The sequence below is a fragment of the Pongo pygmaeus genome, chromosome 7 (genome assembly GCF_028885625.2).
Source record: "Pongo pygmaeus isolate AG05252 chromosome 7, NHGRI_mPonPyg2-v2.0_pri, whole genome shotgun sequence".
NCBI classification, from domain to species: domain Eukaryota; kingdom Metazoa; phylum Chordata; class Mammalia; order Primates; family Hominidae; genus Pongo; species Pongo pygmaeus.
Window position 1 is genome coordinate 106765211 of NC_072380.2, and position 19011 is coordinate 106784221.

A 19011-nucleotide genomic window follows, 5' to 3' on the forward strand; every position below is an offset into this window, starting at 1 on the left:
AAAACCCTAAAATATACCTATGTTCAGTCCCTCTCCCTACCATACAGGCCAAATAAATCAGAGCCTCAAAGAAAGGTCAGAGTCTGGACATCGGCATTTCTTTTCTTTTTCTTTCTTTTTTTTTGTTTTAAGAGACAGGGTCTCTCCAGCCCAGGCTGGAGTGCAGTGGCAGGATCAAGGCTCACTGCAGCCTTGATCTCCTGCATTCAAGCAATCTTCCTGCCTCAGTCTCCCAAGTAGTTAGAATTACAGATGCATGCCACCACACCTGGTTAATTTATTCTTTTGTATCGACAAGGTCTTGCTAAGTTGCCCAGGCTGGTCTCAAACTTAGCCTCAAGCAATCCTTCCCCCTCAGCCTCCCAAAGTGCTGAGATTACAGGCGTGAGCCACTACACCCTTAAAAGCACCTCAGGTGATTCTACTGGCATGGTCAGGGTAAAAACCCACTGTTTTAAGCCTAATTTTCATTTTTTGTTACTTGCAACTGAAAGATCATTTTATTATAAACTACACATATGCAAAACCATGCATACTATACCTTAGGGGTAAAAGATATTCCAAAGTAATTGTGATAATTTTTCCTCTCTCACTGACTTCAGAATTTCACTAAAGAGGCAATACCAATGCATGAACAAATTCTCCAAAAATCTAGCCCCAATCTACCTTAACCAACATAGAATGTGTACTATATATTTTTCTTTTTACTTCCCCTAATCACTATACACAGTTGTTCCATATTTTTATAATAAATAAAACATTCTATTGTAGATAATTTAGTTTGCTTCAACTCTTAACACTGTCACGGCCTTTCATACACTACATTCCTGAAACACTGAACTAGTTTGAATTCCTTCCTGCTTTTGTGCCTTTACATGTGCTATTCTGTCTTGCACAGAGCCCTTATCTATAATCTCCAAAACTATTCATCCTTCAAATAGTACCTTCTTACCCCTAGCCTCCTGGGCAGATTAAATGGTTCTTTTATGCTCCCACTGCATTTAGTAAAAATTCTCATTGAAACAACTGTATTATTGCTTCCTAATCATCAATTACTTTGCTTTGTTCCCACTAAATTATAAATTATAATCATCTTTCGTATTCCTAGCATACTGCCTGGCAGAATAGTTATTAAAAACTATAAACTATATTTTTAAGTAAATAAACATGTAGAACAGATTTTATAGTTATAGGTCACACTCAAAATTGAACTGAGACAATGCAAAGACACTGTAGTTGGTGTCAGCCATTCTTAATTTGTAGCCTAACTTGTATTACTACAAATTATGCTGGCAACATTTTGTAACAGAAACAAGGGCAACCTCCAATTTCCATATGTTAATCTAGGTCAGGCCTAACCATTATCTCCTTGCTCTGTTTTTCAAAACATTATTGAGTAGTGCTGAAATTACATATCATTCAACTTGATATCAACATATTTTTCAATTTTAACTACTTAGCATTCTTAAAAAAGAAAAAAAGAGAGAGAGAGAGAGAAAGTATACCAAGTCAAATTTAGTGTTTAAGCTCAGAAAAGTACCAAAATAACTGTATATAGCTGGCTGGCCATTTTTGGAGAAAATGAAACCATAGGATAGGATTTGCTTCAATGAGCTAGCATAAGCCATAAGATTGTCAGGCTCACTAACCATTATGAGATTATTTTATGTATTATACACAGTTGAGGCATGAACATCCATTAAAGAATACCTTATCATCTCTTTATAAAACCCAATTACATTTCAATTATGTAACCAGAGATACATACTAATTTCAGGCCAAATTGTAAACATTAGGTAGTATCATAATACCTCTTCCAATGTCTTTGCCTTCCAAATTCTTTAATATAAATGACTTTCCTTTCACAATAAGAACAGCATCACCTTCCCACTTTTTATGTTTTTTCTTTGAAGGCTTACACCAAACAACACTGAAATATTTAACTAGGCTATCAGATTTCTCTTCTTGTTCCTTGGACACTGCTACTTCTTTAGGAGCCGAATGAACTACAATTAAAAAAAAAAAAAATTATTAAAAATGACTTTAATGTCTACATAGTAAGGTCACTCAAACAAAACAAAAAGGCACAAGAAAATTAGATTATATTAAGAAATAGTATGAAAGAATATTTGATCATACTCATGTTAGTATTTTATAAACCAAGAAATCCAAATATCAGGTGTTAATATTACCACGAGTATAATGACTATAAATGTCTTACTGTTCCAAAGTCAAATAAACTCAATTTAAGTAGAATAACATAATAATCACTGTAAACATTTTAAAACTCTAAAAATTAAGGTATTATTTCATTGTCTATAGCATGGAAAAATATCTAAAATCACATTTTGACAAAACTGATTTAATTAAGTGACCTGACAAGCTGAGGAAAGGCAAAGATTACAGAGTTCTCTGAAAGTAAAACCTGAAATTTTTGTTTATTTAATTGATAAACAAAAATTATATATATGTAGGTGCACAACATTCTGTTTTGATATATGTATACACTGTGGGATGGCTAAATCAAACTAATTAATATTATCCATTACCTCACATACTTTTTGTGGTGAGAACATTTTTTAAAATGCTACTTTCTTAGCATTTTTCAAGTATACATTGTTATTAACTATAGTCACCATGTTATACAATAGATTTCTTGAACTTATTCCTCCTTAACTGAAATTTCAGATCCTTTGACCAACATCTCCCCAATGCCCCACCTCTATCCAACTCTAGGTAACCATCATTCTACTTTCTGTTTCTAAGAGTTTGACTTTTTTGAATTCCACATATAAGTGAGATCACACAATAATTGTCTTTCTGTGTCCAGCTTATTTCACTCAGCATAATGTCCTCTGGGTTTACCCATGTTGTCACAAGTGACAGGATTGCCTTCTTTTTTAAAGCTGAGTAGTGTTCTACTGTGTACCTATACCAAGAAGTTTTTAATCCATTCATCCACTGATGGACACTTAAGTTGACTTCACATCTTGGCTACTGTGAAAAATACTCCAAGGAACATGGGAATGCAGATATCTCTTCAACATGCCAATTTCATTTTTTTTTTGGCTATATACCCAGAAGTGAAAGTGTTGGATCATATGATATGTTACTTTTTCAAATAAGAACAAGTATAAAACAGCAAAGTAGATATAAGAATAAATATTATTAAAATTATTTTGTCTCCTGCTTCTTACACCTAACTTGTACACACTAGATTTTCAGTGGCTGGATAAAAGGTGGTTTAGCTGAAGACAGCAAAATCTCATTCCCCTCATTACTGAAGAGCTCTTCACTATGTCTTTTACGTCATACACACTTGAACCATGGAAACTATCAAAACAATAAAATTTTAAAAACAAAATGAAGTAAATGTTTTTCCTTTTTACTATTTTCCTATTTACTTAAATAGGAATAAGGCAATAAAAGCATACAAAGTATAAAGATCAGAAAGGAAGAAATAAAACGGGAGCATTTACAGATAATATAACTATTTACATAGAAATCCTCAGAGAATCTAAAAATAAAGAAGAATAAATTTAGCAGAGTCACAAGATGCAAGGTTCATATGCAAAAATCAACTGTATTCTTATAGACTAGCAAGAAATAATCAAAAATAAAATTTTTTAAATTCCATTCACAGTAGCTCCAAAAAACAGACATACAAAATACTTGGGAAAATATCTAACAAAAGATAACCCAGATTTCTACACTAAAATTAAAAAGCTTTGTTGAAAAAAATTAACAAAGCTCTTATAAATAAGCACAGCTCCTATTTCATGAATTGGAACATTCAATTTTGTTAAGATAGTAATTTTCCCCAAAATGATCAATATATTTAACACAACACCAATCAAAATCCCAGGACATTTTTAGTAAAATTGGCAAGTTGATTTAAAAATTCATATGGAAATAAAAGTAACATAGACTAACCAAAGCAATTTTTGAAAAGAACAAAGTTGGATGTTTACAACAATGCTGTGATAATCAAGATAGTTTGGTACTGCCCTTCCTCTCCAAAAAAGACATATAGACATTCCAATGCATTGGAAGAGAAGCAAGAAATAGAACCATTCACACATATACGGCGAAATTATTTTCAACAAAGGTGGGGAAGCAAATTCAATGAGGAAAGGAAAGTCTTTTCAACAAACATTGCTAAACCAACTGGATACACATTTGGAAAAGATAAACATCAACCATTAAGTCACCCCATATACAAAATTCAACTCAAAATGAATGATAGACCTAAATGTAAAACCTAAAACAAAAAATCTCTAATAGAAAACACAGGATAAAATATTTGTAACCTCGGGATATACAAAGCTTTCTTAGAATACAAAAGCACGAAACATAAAAATCAAAAATTATTAATCAACTTTTATCAGAATTTAAAACTTTTGCTTTTTGAAAGATGCCATTAAAAAAACAAAAGGGAAGCCACTGGCTGGGGTAAAATATTCACAGCATATGAATAAGACAAAGGTCTTGTATCCGGAGTAATTATTCTTTTTTTTTTTTTTCTTTTTTTTGAGACAGAGTTTTGCTCTGTAGCCCAGGCTGGAATGCAGTGGTGTGATCTCGGCTCACTGCAATCTCTGTCTCCTGGATTCAAGTGATTCTCCTGCCTCAGCCTCCCGCATAACTGAGATTACAGTCACCCACCACCACGCTCAGCTAATTTTTGTATTTTTAGTAGAGACGGGGTTTCACCAGGTTAGCCAGGCTGTTCTTGAATTTGTGACCTCAAGTGATCCACCCACCTAGGCCTCCCAAAGTGCTAGGATTACAGGCATGAGCCTTTGCACCCGGCCTAAGAATTCTTATAGTTTAAAAATAAGACAACAAACAAATCAATAGAAAACAGGCAAAAGTCTTAGACAATTCAGAAAATGATATATACAAACCAATAAGCACATAAAAAGATACTTAACATCATTAGTCATCCAGAAAATACATATTAAAAACCTGAAATACCACTTCACAACCATTAGGATGGCTGGAATCACAAAGTCAGATAATAAACAAGTGTGATGAGGATGTGGAGAAATCAAAACTCTCATACCCTGCTGGCAGGAGTATAAAATGGTGCAGCACTTTGGAAAAACCAGCATGACAGTTGCTCAAACAATTAAACGAGAGTTACCAAATGACACAGCAATTACACTCCTAAGTATATGCCCAAAAGAATAATAACATATGTCCACAAAAAAAACTTGCATATGAATGTTTATAGCTAGGATTATTAATAATAGCTGACAGGTAGAAACAACCCAAATGTGCATTCAACTGACAAATGGATAAACAAAATGTGGCATATGCATACAATGGAATATAATTCCATCATAGAAAAAGAACAAAGTACTGATACATGCTAAAACACGGATGAACCCTGAAAACATTTATGCTAAGTGAAAGAAGCCAGTCACAAAGGCCATATATTTTAGGATTCCATTCATATAAAATGTCTAGAACAGCAAAATCTTAGAGACAGAAAATAGATTAATGGTCGCTTAGGCTGGAGGGTAAGGATGGGGTTAGGAAGCAGGGTGGTGGTAGCTAAAGGTAAAAAGTTTCTTTCTCAGGTATTGAAAATATTCTGCAACTGGCTGTTCTGATGGTTGCACATTAACTGTGACTATATTAAAAAACAATGAATTGTACACTTTACATGACTGAATCATATGGTATGTTAATTGTATCTCAATAAAGCTGTTTAAAACACACACACACAATGAAATAACACCACACCTTGATTAGATTGACTAAAATTAAAAAAAAAAAAAAAAAAAAAAAAAAAACTGGCCACAGTAAGTACTAGTAAAGATATAGAGCAACTGAAAATATCATATCCTGCTGGAAGGAATGTCAAACAATACAACCAGTTTGGAAAACGGTTTCGCAGACTCTTTAAAAGTTAAACATACACCTACTATAACCAGCCATTACACTGCTAGGTATTCACCAAAAAAAAAAGAAGAAGAAGAAGAAAGAAAAAGAAGACATATGTCTGGGGAAAAAAAAAAAAAAAAACTTATACATCTCCAAGCCAGGTAAATCAACCTGCCAAATGCCTGAAAATCTATCACTACTAGAATTCAGATAAATCGTATCTTCATTACTGGCATTCATGGATTTAGAAAGTGAGTCTTGGCTATCTTCAACCAGTAAATTATACTCACAACCACCAAAGTTTTTTTCTGAGAAAACAAATGATTCATATCCAGCTTGAGTCAGCTCTGTCTGGCATGACCCAATGAACTCTGATCAGTTCCTGAAAGGATTCAGACTGCTAGAGCCCTCAGCAGGAACCAAGAAGACAAAGGACTTAAGTGCAGCTCCTCCAGTTTTCTGACCTTCCTTCCCTAATGAGAGTGTATGGATAACAGGTCATTTTTCAGATACTTTTTTGGGGGAAATGTGCTTCTAATGTCCCAGTAGATGTAGTGGATAGTTTTTTACCCTTCTCTTTTCGTATGTTATTGTGGATATATTTCTACATATTATTAGTCCCTTATTACTGGACTTTTTTTTTAAGCTCTATTATACTCAATCTGTGCATCTCTGGTTATTTGTGGAAGATAAAGTCCAAGAAATGAAATTACCAGTCCAATGAATTTAAAGATTTTCAGATTCTTGATTTAGACTGACAAATTTTTCTCCACAAAAGGTTGTATCAATGATATTCCCACCAAGCAAGGGTGTCCACTTCATTACACCCATTACACCTACATCAGCACAAAACATCACCTTTATCCATTTTTAACTATTTTATTTTTTAAATTTTCATACAGTAAAATAGAATTTTTCTTCTGGTGTACAGCTCTACAAATTTTAACACATGTACAGATTCACAGAACCACCATGACCACAATCAGGATATAGAATTATTCCATCATCTCAAAAGACTCCCTCATGCTATTGCTTTATACTCACACCCTCCCCCTACCCAAAACCCCTGCAATTACTGACCTGTTTTCCATGAATATTGTTTTCTTCTTGAGAATGTCAAATAAATGGAATCATACAGTATACAACCATTTCAAAAATGATTTCTCCCATTCAGCATAATGTCTTTGGGATTCATCCCAAATTGTTGCCTGTATCAACAATTTGTTCCTTACTATTATATAGGATAGTGACAGACAGTTGAGTTTTCAGCTTAATTTTGATAGCTTTGACTATCATAAAGCTTCTATGAACTTTTTCTGTGAATTCATCTTTATCAATTTAATTGGCAGAAATGGTATCTCCTTAATGCTGCAATTTGAATTTGATTAGTGATAGGATATTTTTAAATGTATCTTCATTTCCTCTTTGCTAGACTCTAATTTCACATTACACTTAAAGAAGGTGCCTGAGAAAAAAAGAAAAGATTCTCATGTCTTTAAAGTTTTAATCTGACCAGAAAACCCTCAACAATCAGCCGACATATTGCCAATATGTAGAATCTAAACCCTGAATTTTACTTAAAATATTTAAGTAAAAAATAGGCATAAAAGAATTTCAATTAGTAAGAACTGTTAAAATCAAAGCAAAAAGGTTGGGCGCGGTGGCTCACGCCTGTAATCCCAGCACTTTCGGAGGCCAAGGCAGGTGGATCACGAGGTCAGCAGTTCGAGACCAGCCTGACCAACATGGTGAAACCCGGTCTCTACTAAAAATACAAACATTAGCCAAGCGTGGTGGCGGGCGCCTGCAATCCCAGCTACTCGGGAGGCTGAGGCAGGAGAATTGCTTGAAACCAGAAGGTGGAGGTTGCAGTAAGCCAAGATCGTGCCACTGCACTCTAGCCTGGGCAACAAGAGCGAAACTCCATCTCAAAAAAATAAATAAATAAATAAAAATTAAATTAAAGCAAAAAATAAATCTACTGAATTTTAATATGTAAAATGCTAATAAAATACATGGAACACAAGTGTTGACTGTGCTAGAAGAATTAAGAATCCATTTAATATTTTCTTTAATAGGAGGTACTGACTAAGTTACGGGGCTATTACAGTATTTTAAATAAACCCAGGTCATTTAAAAACTCCTCCCTCTTCTCTCACAGCCTGGCCCCCACCAAAAAAAAAAAAGCAACATGAACAATTTAACAGAGTAAAATAAAAGAGGTTGAAATAAGCCCACTCACACTTACTAGAAATTATTAAACACTTTACTATACAGTCATGTACCACACAACAAGGTTTTGATCAACCACAGACCACATATATGATGGTGGTCCCGTAACATCTTAATACCATATTTTTACTGTATATTACTATTTTTAGACATGTTTAGATACACAAATACCACTGTGTTACAACTGTCTACAGTTCAGCACAGCACATGCAGTACAGGTTTACAGTCTAGGAACCATAGGCTATACCACACAGCCTAGGTATGTAGCAGGCTATACCATCTAGGTTTGAGGAAGTACATTCCACGATGTTCACACATCAACAAAATCACCTAGCAATGCATTTCTCAGAACATATTCCTGTCATTAAGCAACATGATTGTACTCTAAATCAATATATCGACATGCTGTAGTAAAAGGGCCAAAGAAAACTTGATTTTTTTTTTTTTTTTTTTTAAAGACAGAGTCTCACTCCGTCACCCAGGTTGGAGTGCAGTGGTGTGATCTTGGTTCACAGCAACCTCCACCTCCCGGGCTCAAGCAATCCTCCCACCTGAGCATCCTGAGTAGCTGGGACTACAGGCGTGCACCACTAAGCCCGGCTAATTTTTTTTTTTCATATTTTCAGTAGACGGGGTTTCACCATTTTGCCCAGGCTGGTGTCGAATTCATGAGCTTAAGCGACTAGTCGGTCTGCGTCAGCCTCCCAAAGAGTTCTTAACAAGGTCACTCTTTGACTTCCTACTTAATAAACTCTTTTCTCCACAGTAAATCATGGGGAAAAAACATAGCATGGAAAAATAAAGTCAAGATTATTATGTAATATGTTATATTTCAGGGAGAAACATGTATTGCAAGAAGAAACACATACATAAAAAGAGAAGTTCTTGGCCTTGCGCGGTGGCTCAGGCCTGTAATCCCAGCACTTTGGGAGGCTAAGGCGGGCGGATCACCTGAGGTTAGGAATTCGAGACAAGCTTGGCCAACATGGTGAAACCCCGTCTCTACTAAAAATACAGAAATTAGCCAGACGTGGTGGTGGGCGTCTGTAATCCCAGCTACTCGGGAGGCTGAGGCAGAAGAATCACCTGAACCCTGGAGGTGGAAGTTGCAGTGAGCCGAGATCACACCGCTGCACTCCAGCCTGAGCAATCAAGCGAGACTCGGTCTCAAAAGAAAAAAAAAAAAAAGAGATGTTTTCCTACCATAAGAAGCTGTCTACCCCATTGTTTCCACTTCAAGTATCCAAACACTGCCACCCCCACACTGCCTCTGCTTCTTCAAATTCCCAATCACTCCTTAACTGCTCCAATATGGCTTCCAGTAGTCATTCCCCCTAAACTACCCTGTTAAAGGTTACTAGGAACTCTGTCTATAAACCCACAGGTTGTGTTTTTAGTCCTAATCAAAGTTCTCAAAAGCATTAGACAATGTTGACTACTTCCTCCCAGAAATACTGAACTATACTTTTGTAGCTTTTCTAACATCCTTCAAATGTTCCTCTTACCTCCTTGCTTGCTTCTTCTTAGACATCTTTGCCAGTTCATACTTCATTTACCTTTTATTTACTGGAGTTCTTCAGAACTGACTTCTAGGCCCTGTTCTCTCACTGTGCACCACTTCTCTTTAAGTAGCCTGTCCACTTCAGTGGCTTCAATGCCGCCCAGGTACTAACAACCTTTTTTTCTCTAGCCCAGATTACAACTCTTGATCTGCATATCCAATTGCCTCCCAGACATGTCCACATATCTCATAAACATCTCAAACTCATCATGTCCACGTATCTTTTCTCCAAAAATTGTTTCTCCTTTGGTTTCCCCATGTCTCGTCCTTATTCAAGCCAGTAAACTGGAAATCATCCTTGACACTCTACTTTTTCAGTCCCACAGACAATCAACCACAAAATCCAGACAATTCTGCCCCCTACCAGGTTTTCAAAGCTATGTATTGTATCCTTCTCCATTGCCTCCACTTTTTTCAACTCATCTCTGATCTGAATTTTGGTATTACTGCAGGGGCTTCCCAACAAGTCTACTGAGAGCGTCTTTTGCCACCTCTATTCTCTAAAAACGTTTTCCACATTTATTATAGTTATCTATTTTTAAATGTAAATCTGATAATGTATCCCTCTTGCTTAAAATCCATGAGTCCTAGTAATCTTGAAGGAAGTGTGCTATTTCCAGCTATAGACTTTTATCTGTCTTCTAATGCCCTTATCTAAATTAACTTCTACTCTCTGTACAACTTAAATTTCCGATTGCCAAATTAGATCTAGTCACCCTATTACCTCAACATTATCTCAATAATTAGTTATGTAACAAATTATTTAATGTCAGCCTTCCCCAGTAACTTATAAAGTCCTGAGAATATGTTTTGATTTGTTCATCACCATACTCACAGAACAAGATACTTTTCAAAAACTGCTATTTTGACTCTAGGTACATTTTGACTAAATGTTTATAAAAACATTCAATTAAAATACAATTATCAACCAGGCACAGTGGTTCACACCTGTAATCCCAGCACTTTGGGAGGCTGAGGCGGGCGGATTACCTGAGGTCAGGAGTTTGAGACCAGCCTGGCCAACATGGCGAAACTCCATCTCCACTAAAAATACAAAAATTAGCCAGGCATGGTAGTACACGCCTGTAGTGCCAGCTACTTGGGTAGCTGAGACAGGAGAATCGCTTGAATCCAGGAGGCGGAGGTTGCAGTGAGCCGAGAACGTTCCACTGGCACTCCAGCCTGGACGATAGAGCGAGAGTTCGTCTCAAAAAAAAAAAAAAAAAAAATATATATATATATATATATATATAAAATTAACAGTGTTACAGCTCCTTCAGAATTTTCCAGTTTTTGCCAATTCTAAATCCAGTTTCAGAATTTTCTAGAAAGCCCCCTCACCACAAAAAAATTATATATATATATAATTGTTAGGGGTGGTTATTCTGGGACACAGCAAATTAGTCAATTTTTCATAATACAAGTAGTCTAGATATAGGAAGCTATGTTCCACTATCCTGTGTTGCCAATGATCTTGTTTTCACCTTTTGGAATTATTCACCCTCATTCCCTGCTGTATGGCCTACAAAATTTTAAAAACGGGACTAATTGGGAAAGAGAATATGTATAAATATACATATATATGTATTTATCTTAAAATTCATTTTCATTAAGAGTTGCTTTAGAATATAACTCTGTCCTCATTTCCACTATTACTCAATTTTTATTTTCATTGACAAAGACTTGCTACCAGCCGGGCACGGTGGCTCATGCCTGTAATCCCAACACTTTGGGAGGCCGAGGCAGGCTAATCACAAGGTCAGGAGATCAAGACCATCCTGGCTAACATGGTGAAACCCCATCTCTACTAAAAATACAAAAAATTAGCTGGGCATGGTGCCAGGCGCCTATAGTCCCAGCTACTCAGGAGGCTGAGGCAGGAGAATTGCTTGAACCCAGAAGGCGGAGTTGCAGTGAGCCAAGATCGTGCCACTGCACTCCAGACCAGGCAACAGAGCCAGACTCCATCTCAAAAAAAAAAAACTTGTTATCATCAGGATCATTTTCCAAGTAAATTTTATAACAAAGATTCAGTCACTTGTTTATGTACCATATTATTTCATTGATCAGTGAAAGCTTTTATGAACATGTTCTTTTATAACCATAATTTCTACCAAATGAAGTTTTACTGAGTCAAATTTTGCACAGCTAAATGTTATCAGGATCGTATTAATCCAACAAGTTTTAGTCAAGAAAACTTACCAGTTTTTAGATAAATTTGTAGCTGTCATGGGTTATTTTTGTTGTTTTACCAAGCCCGATCTTCCCAGATAAAGTTTTGAGGTTTTTAGCATTAACAAAAGACAGAATGCTTAAATTAGTTTTTGAACTCTAAAAAATTTTGCTGTGTGCAATTTTAGTCAATTTTAATTAGTTCTCTTTTTGTATTATTTCTACCAGTAGCAGTCAATGTGCATTGAATTAAAAACTGACAAAATCTTTCTGCATAGTTAAAATGTGTTTCTCTGTTTTTTATTAGGTTATCCAAGAGAAAAACATACTTCCCCTTTTACCCTAAAGAGCGGGTAAAAAGAATGTCTTCATCGAAAGACTAGGAAAAACATCCTGGAGTAAAATACCGTATTGTATTCCCAGGGTCTAAGAGAATGGCTGTTATGTCCAAGACCCTCCCTGCCACCATCCCACCAGCCCCCAGAAAAAACGATGAACAAGATAACTAAATTCTGATAATTCAGAAATTACTTATAAGTAACTCTGAAATACCATAAGATTCTCGGATATACACTTGTCTTTTGCAGAAGAGCAGAAGGGCATGAACTATGGAGACAGACTGGCTGGGTTAGAGTCTTAAGTCTGCCTCTTACTAGCTCTGTGGCCCTAGGTAAGTTACTTAACTCCTTTGTGCCAGTTTATAAATCTATAAAATGAATATAATACTAATACCTCGAAAACCTACTGTGAGCAAGGATTAGTGAATATATGTAAAACACAACAGTATCTGCCACATAGTAAGTGGTCCCTTAATGTTTACACCATCAACATTTGCCCTTGTCCCTTTCTCAATTACTCCCATTTTTAAAATTATGTAGGCCATACAGCAAGGAATAGAGAGGGTGAATAATTTCAAAAGGTAAAAACAAGATCGTTGGGAACATGGAATAGTGGAACATAACCTCCTATATCTAGACTACTTGTATTACAGAAAATATTGACTAATTTGCTATGTCCCAGAATAACCACCCCTAACAATCCCACTCTATAATTTCTTAACTGTAAACTGGGTTCTGATCTATTTTTCCCTTGACCCTGTAATATGCTTGCCAAATCAATATCAAAAAGTGGTCGGCATAAACAAGAGACTTGAAGGTCTATCTGCAAGACTCATAAGGCGGCTGGCACGGTGTAATCCCAGCACTTTGGGGGGCCAAGGTGAGAGAATCACTCAAGCCCAGGAGTTCAAGACCAGCCTGGACAATACGGCGAAACTCTGTCTCTACAACAATTAGCTGGGCATGGTGGTGCACACCTGTGGTTCCAGCTACTCAGGAAGTTGAGGCAGGTAGGTTGCTTGAGCCCAGGAGGTTGAAGCTCCAGTGAGCTGTGACTGTGCCACTGTACTCCAGCCTGGGTGACAAAGCGAGACCCCATTTCAAAAAAAAAAAAAAAAATTCATAAAGGCAGGATGCTTAAAACCATGTTTTGATAAAGGGAAATAATGTCATTTAATATTAATAGTGGGCATTATCATCTTAGTGAATGATTCCTAAGCATAGCCACTCTGGAGTTGAATGACTTAATTGTACATCCCATAAACCTAAGCCTTTAATATTCTTTTTTTTTTTTTTTTTAAACGAGGTCTTCAGGTTGGTCTCAAACTCTTGGACTCAAGCAATCCTCCTGCCTCAGCTTCACAAAGTGCTAGTATTACAGGCATGAGCCACCACACCCAGCCTAATATTCTTTTGTTTAACAATTCTAAATACACACATTGTTTTCAATGGCACAAATGAAATTTAAAATGTCTCATATAATCAAATTCAATAAAGAATGTAAGTACTCTTGCAGATCATGTTTTGAGTTTTAAAATTACCAAAACCTACCACAATGTTTAATATGCATTAACATATAACTTCAATATAAATTTAAGATTGAAACACTTTTTATTATACTAAAAAGCATACAAACATTAATATACAAATCCCTTCAAACTGATAATCACTCAGTTTTCTTTATCTAATAACAGATTGAATGTGAACTAAATGTAAGTATCAATAAGTATAAAACAAACCTAGAAGATATTTCTTTGCATTAAAGATCATTTTCAGAATTATGTTTTATAAGCATAGCAGAGACTACACATTTCTTATTTCTTCAATACCTCATGTCAGAGCATATATGCAACTAGTACTAAAATGAAAAAAAAACCAATAAACTACAATATTCCCAGACATCTAAATTACCTACCCAGCATTTTGAATGCACTTAAATATTACAAAAATTATTCATCAATTTCACTTCTGACATTCCAGTCACTGAACATGCAAAGGGTGTTTTGTTTCGTTTTTGAGACAGGGTCTTGCTCTGTTGCCCAAGCTGGAGTACAGTGGCGTGATCAGGGCTCACTGCAACCTCTGCCTCCCAGATTCAAGCAATTCTCCTGCCTCAGCCTCCTGAGTAGCTGGGATTACAGGTGCCTGCCACCACGCCAAGCTGATTTTTGTATTTTTAGTAGAGACAGGGTTTCACCATGGTGGCCAGGCTGGTTTCGAAATCCTGGCCTCAAGTGATCCACCTGCCTCAGCCTCCCAAAGTGCTGGGGATGACAGGTGTGAGCCACTATGCCCAGCCTTTTGCAAAAATTAAAAAAAAAAAAAAAAAAACTCATACCCTGTTCATGGAAGTGTAAAATGATATAATCACTTTAGAAAATGTCTGGCAATTTCTTAGAGGTTAAGTCTGTATGGTTCCCTAACTTGTATTATGTCCATGAAAAACTTGCACAAGAATATTCATAGAATCTTTATACATAATAGCCAAAGTATGGAAATTGCCAAGAAGTCCATCAAAAGATAATGGATAAACAAAGTGTGGTGTATTTATACAATGGAATACTGCTCAGCAACAGAAAGCAATGAGCTACTAATAGGAGGATGGATAAACATGGATGAATATTAAAAACACTAAGATAGGTGAAAAAAACAGAAACAAAGTATGCATATTGTATGATTCCAATTACATGAAGTTCTAGAATGGGCAAAACTTATCTATAATTTTTTTTAAATTAGGACAATGGTTGCCTGACGTGCAAGAAGACTGATTAGAAGCAGGCAAGAGAGGACTTTCTGAGGTGATGTTGTTCTAATTCTTGACAGAGGTTTGAGCTACACAGTTGTAGATCAAAACTCCCCAAATGGTATCTTTTAAATTTGTGCATTTCACTGTATGCAAATCTTACCTAAAAAACACACATGCACAAATAAATAGTGAACTCTAGTAATACTCATTCTGAAGTACTTAAGGGTAAATTATTCTAATTCTACAACTTGTTTCGAAGTAACATTTTTCCTTTAAAAAAAAGAATTGATGGATAAATAGGTGATGAAACCAAGTATAGCAAAACATTAATTGCATAATCCATGTGGTAGGTATATGGATACTTACTATAAATATCTTTTAACTTTTTCTGTATGTTTGAAAGGTTTCTTAATGTTAGGGAAAAAAAAACTTTGTAACAGAGGTAAATTCACACATAAATTTTAAAACAAAAAAGACTTGCTAGCAAAGTGGAATTATAATGGTATATCCTTTTAGTTTAAGTTCTCTGGACTGATATGAGCGATATTTTTATTTTTATTTTTATTTTTATTTATTCATTTATTTTGCTTTCCACTATTACAAAGCAATTGGAAACTAAAAATAAATAATATGTTCAAATAATAACTACTGGCTTTAATCAATATAAAAGATATATAAAAATATATTGAACAATTTATCAAAATCGTATACAAAGATTTTGCTTGACTGTTAATGTTTAATTAGGTTGCATATTCTAAGAACTTACTCTTGTTTAAGTATGCAACCATATTTCATCTAATTACTTTTAAGTGTTTACAATCAAATTCACCATCAAATATTTGATTTTGAGAAGCTGTGGCTCTTAACATTTGAAAAAAGAAATGAAATGTGATATTTAGATATAGCACATTGGCCATCTATTATAACATAATCATCTAAATAAATGTATTTCAAATATACCTCATCAAAAAATTTTACCTCTACAGTACTGAATTATTTGTCTTAACGGCACACAAAAAAAGTACACAAATCAGTACAAAGTATTATCTTGTATTTAAAAGAACATGTGTTAACAAAGCATTTAACCATCATTATCTACAGTATATATTAAACACAATTTATTACACTCTAAGTTATTTAAACATGTGTATTTAAAAGTTGACATTACTCCAAAAGAAGGCACATGAAAAAAAACTCATATTTTAAACATTTTCACATAAGTAAAGATAGAACAGGGTAGAGTGACTCCTTAAAAAAAAAAAAATGAAATAACACCAAGTTGGTATCTCATCATACACAAAAGAAAAATACTTGACTATTTTAAGAAATCTGGTATTCGTTAGAAATGAGTTTCACTGACTTTTCTCAGGATGTCATTATAAATCACAGCTAGTTTAGAAAATCGTAACTTGTAACAACATATCCATTTACATTCATATGGATAAGAGAAAGACAGGAAAGTGGCTATCCACTATCTACATTACTAATGTATTGGATGAAATAATCTATATACTTAGTATATTTATCAAATGTAGTGTACTTCTACAGAATCAAGTCTACATTTAAAAAACAAAATCATTCTTCTCTGTGTTCTCCCAGCATTACATTTTGTAATTAAAGCTCATGGACCCCAAACAATTGTCTATGGTATGCAAGATGTCTAGTGGCTTAAGTGTATAGTCATCCCTCAGTGTCCAAGGGGGATTGGTTTCAGGACACCCCCTACCCCATCAAGATCCACAGATCCTCAAGTCCCTTATATATATATATATATAAAGTGTATTCACATACAATTTACACACATCCTTCCATATACTTTAAATCATCTCTAGATTACTTACAATGCCTAATGTAAATACTACGTAAATAGTTGTTAGGATACAGGACAAGTGAGCCCCAAAACTGGGGCTTAGCCCAACTCCTACCTCAGTTATATCGTCTTTTTAAATTTCATATTACTTTTTATTGTTGTACTGTTATTTATTTTTCTGCCTGAATATTTTCAATCCACAGTGGTTCAACGTGCAGATGTGAAACGTGCAGATACAGGGCCAAGTGTACATTCCATTGTACTAGCAAACTTTCCCCTATATATTCCCCTTAATGAAACTTGTCCTCAACAAAAACTGCTAATACTAGTTAGTAAGTAGTCCCCAAACTCAAAAACGTCTCAATACAAAAAAGAAGAAAAAAAAAAGGTTTGGTTCCAAATTACCCTAAGATACTCTGTAAGATAATAAACAGCCTCCGAAAAGGATTCTATGGTCAAATAAATAATTTTCTTTATACAGAATTCTCATAAACTATACTATGTTAATCATGGTTGTACAAGGGGAGGTAGGCAATGAGCAGAATTATATGCATTTAAACTTTTGCAAATTAAAAGTAAACAAGATTGACTTGGAGAAAAACAAGATTGACTTGGAAAAGTTGCTGCAGTAAACTCAAAGAGTGTGATTCTGGTGTTTAAAAATATGTAAAAATAGGTTTCTTATTGTATACAGCCCCTAAATGCTAATGAATTGTGTCACCTAACACACTAAAGAAAAAGCAATCTTAAACAATGCTGGAGAAAAATATGATTATAGCAGACTATATTTATGCTATTTTATGGGCAGCAAAGGAATTTTCAAGGGCTATTTTGTATATACATAATTTTTACCTTCCACAATTATTTTAGAACCTAACCACCAAAAATAAAAAAGATGTACACTGCACTTTTTTTTAACACAGATCTGTTTTCTAGAAACATCTCACAGAATTAATGTTCCACAGAACACACTTGGGAAAACTCTGATTTGCTGTAAAAGCCAACATTTAAATTGAACATTCATTATCAATTCTTAGTAGCATGCTGAAACTGTAAAGTGAATTACATCTCATATATGTGCTTTCAATAATTTCAAAAAATAAAGCTTACTACTGCCAAGATGTATTTACTAGAATTATACTGGGAAACATTACCTCAAATTAAGAATTACAAGATTCATTAGACTCAAAGAAAAGTCATAGCACAGATTAAAGAGAAAAGGTAACATTGTCAAAAGGATGTATCCAGGACATCTTTATAATTAAAGAAGTTAACTCTACCAGCTATAAAACACCCTCTTTTTAATCCAACCAATGAAATTAAGCAGTCAACATGCTAAAATAGTACCTTAAGAGTTCATTTTTTTCTATTTCTATAGCCATAACTTAAATTTCTGATTTAAGTTCTTCCAATACAATGCCTGTCCCCAAATGCCACTCCTCCTAAATCACAACTATAATCAAATTAGCCCCCTAATTCAAAGCATTCAATGGCTTCCCATTGTACGTTAAGTCTGACTCATTAAAAATAGTATTTAGGCTGGCACGGTGGCTCACGCCTATAATCCCAGCACTTTGGGAGGCCGAGGCGGGCAGATCACGAGGTCAGGAGATCAAGACCATCCTGGCTAACACAGTGAAACCCCGTCTCTACTAAAAACACATAAAATTATCCAGACGTGGTGCTGCACCTGTAGTCCCAGCTACTTGGGAAGCTGAGGCAGGAGAATCGCTTGAACCCAGGAAACGGAGACTGCAGTGAGCCAAGATCACACCACTGCACTCCAACCTAGGTGACAAAGCAAGACTCCATCTCAAAAAAAAAAAAAAAAAAAAGTAATGTAATTCATAATCTGGTACCAACCATCATCCAAATTTATATCCCTCAGTTCACTTTCAACTACTCTTCGACAAAAATTTTGAGACTAGTATGATTTAGGCACCAAGCGAGGTTCCAAAATACTCTGTTTCACTGGTTCTCAAACTTTAGCATGCATCAGAATCTCTAAAGGGTTTATTAAAAGAGATTGCTGACATCCCCAGGGTTTCTAATTCAGCTGGAAATGGATTTACGTTTCTAACAAGTTCTCAAGTGATGCTGATGCTGCTGGTCAGGACCCACACTTGGAAAACCATTGCTCTACTCCAAAGGCCACAAAGTGGAAGCCCAATGGCTCAAAGAGGCCCACTCACATGTTGTCTGTATAATGTTTTAAAAGCATTTTGTGTTATTTGCAAACATTTTATAATTGGAAGATTCT

At 35.2% G+C, this 19011-nt stretch overlaps 1 protein-coding gene across 4 annotated transcripts in view; it reads right to left on the reverse strand.

Annotated features, from left to right (window-relative positions):
* RAD54B (RAD54 homolog B) overlaps positions 1-19011 on the reverse strand; it is a 126719-nt gene that overhangs the window by 63422 nt on the left and 44286 nt on the right. For all 4 annotated transcript variants that reach the window (XM_063668986.1, XM_054498678.2, XM_054498679.2 and 1 more), the window contains exon 4: positions 1812-2006. In XM_063668986.1, the coding sequence (XP_063525056.1) occupies positions 1812-2006 (195 nt within the window). The remainder of the gene's footprint in view (positions 1-1811; positions 2007-19011) is intronic.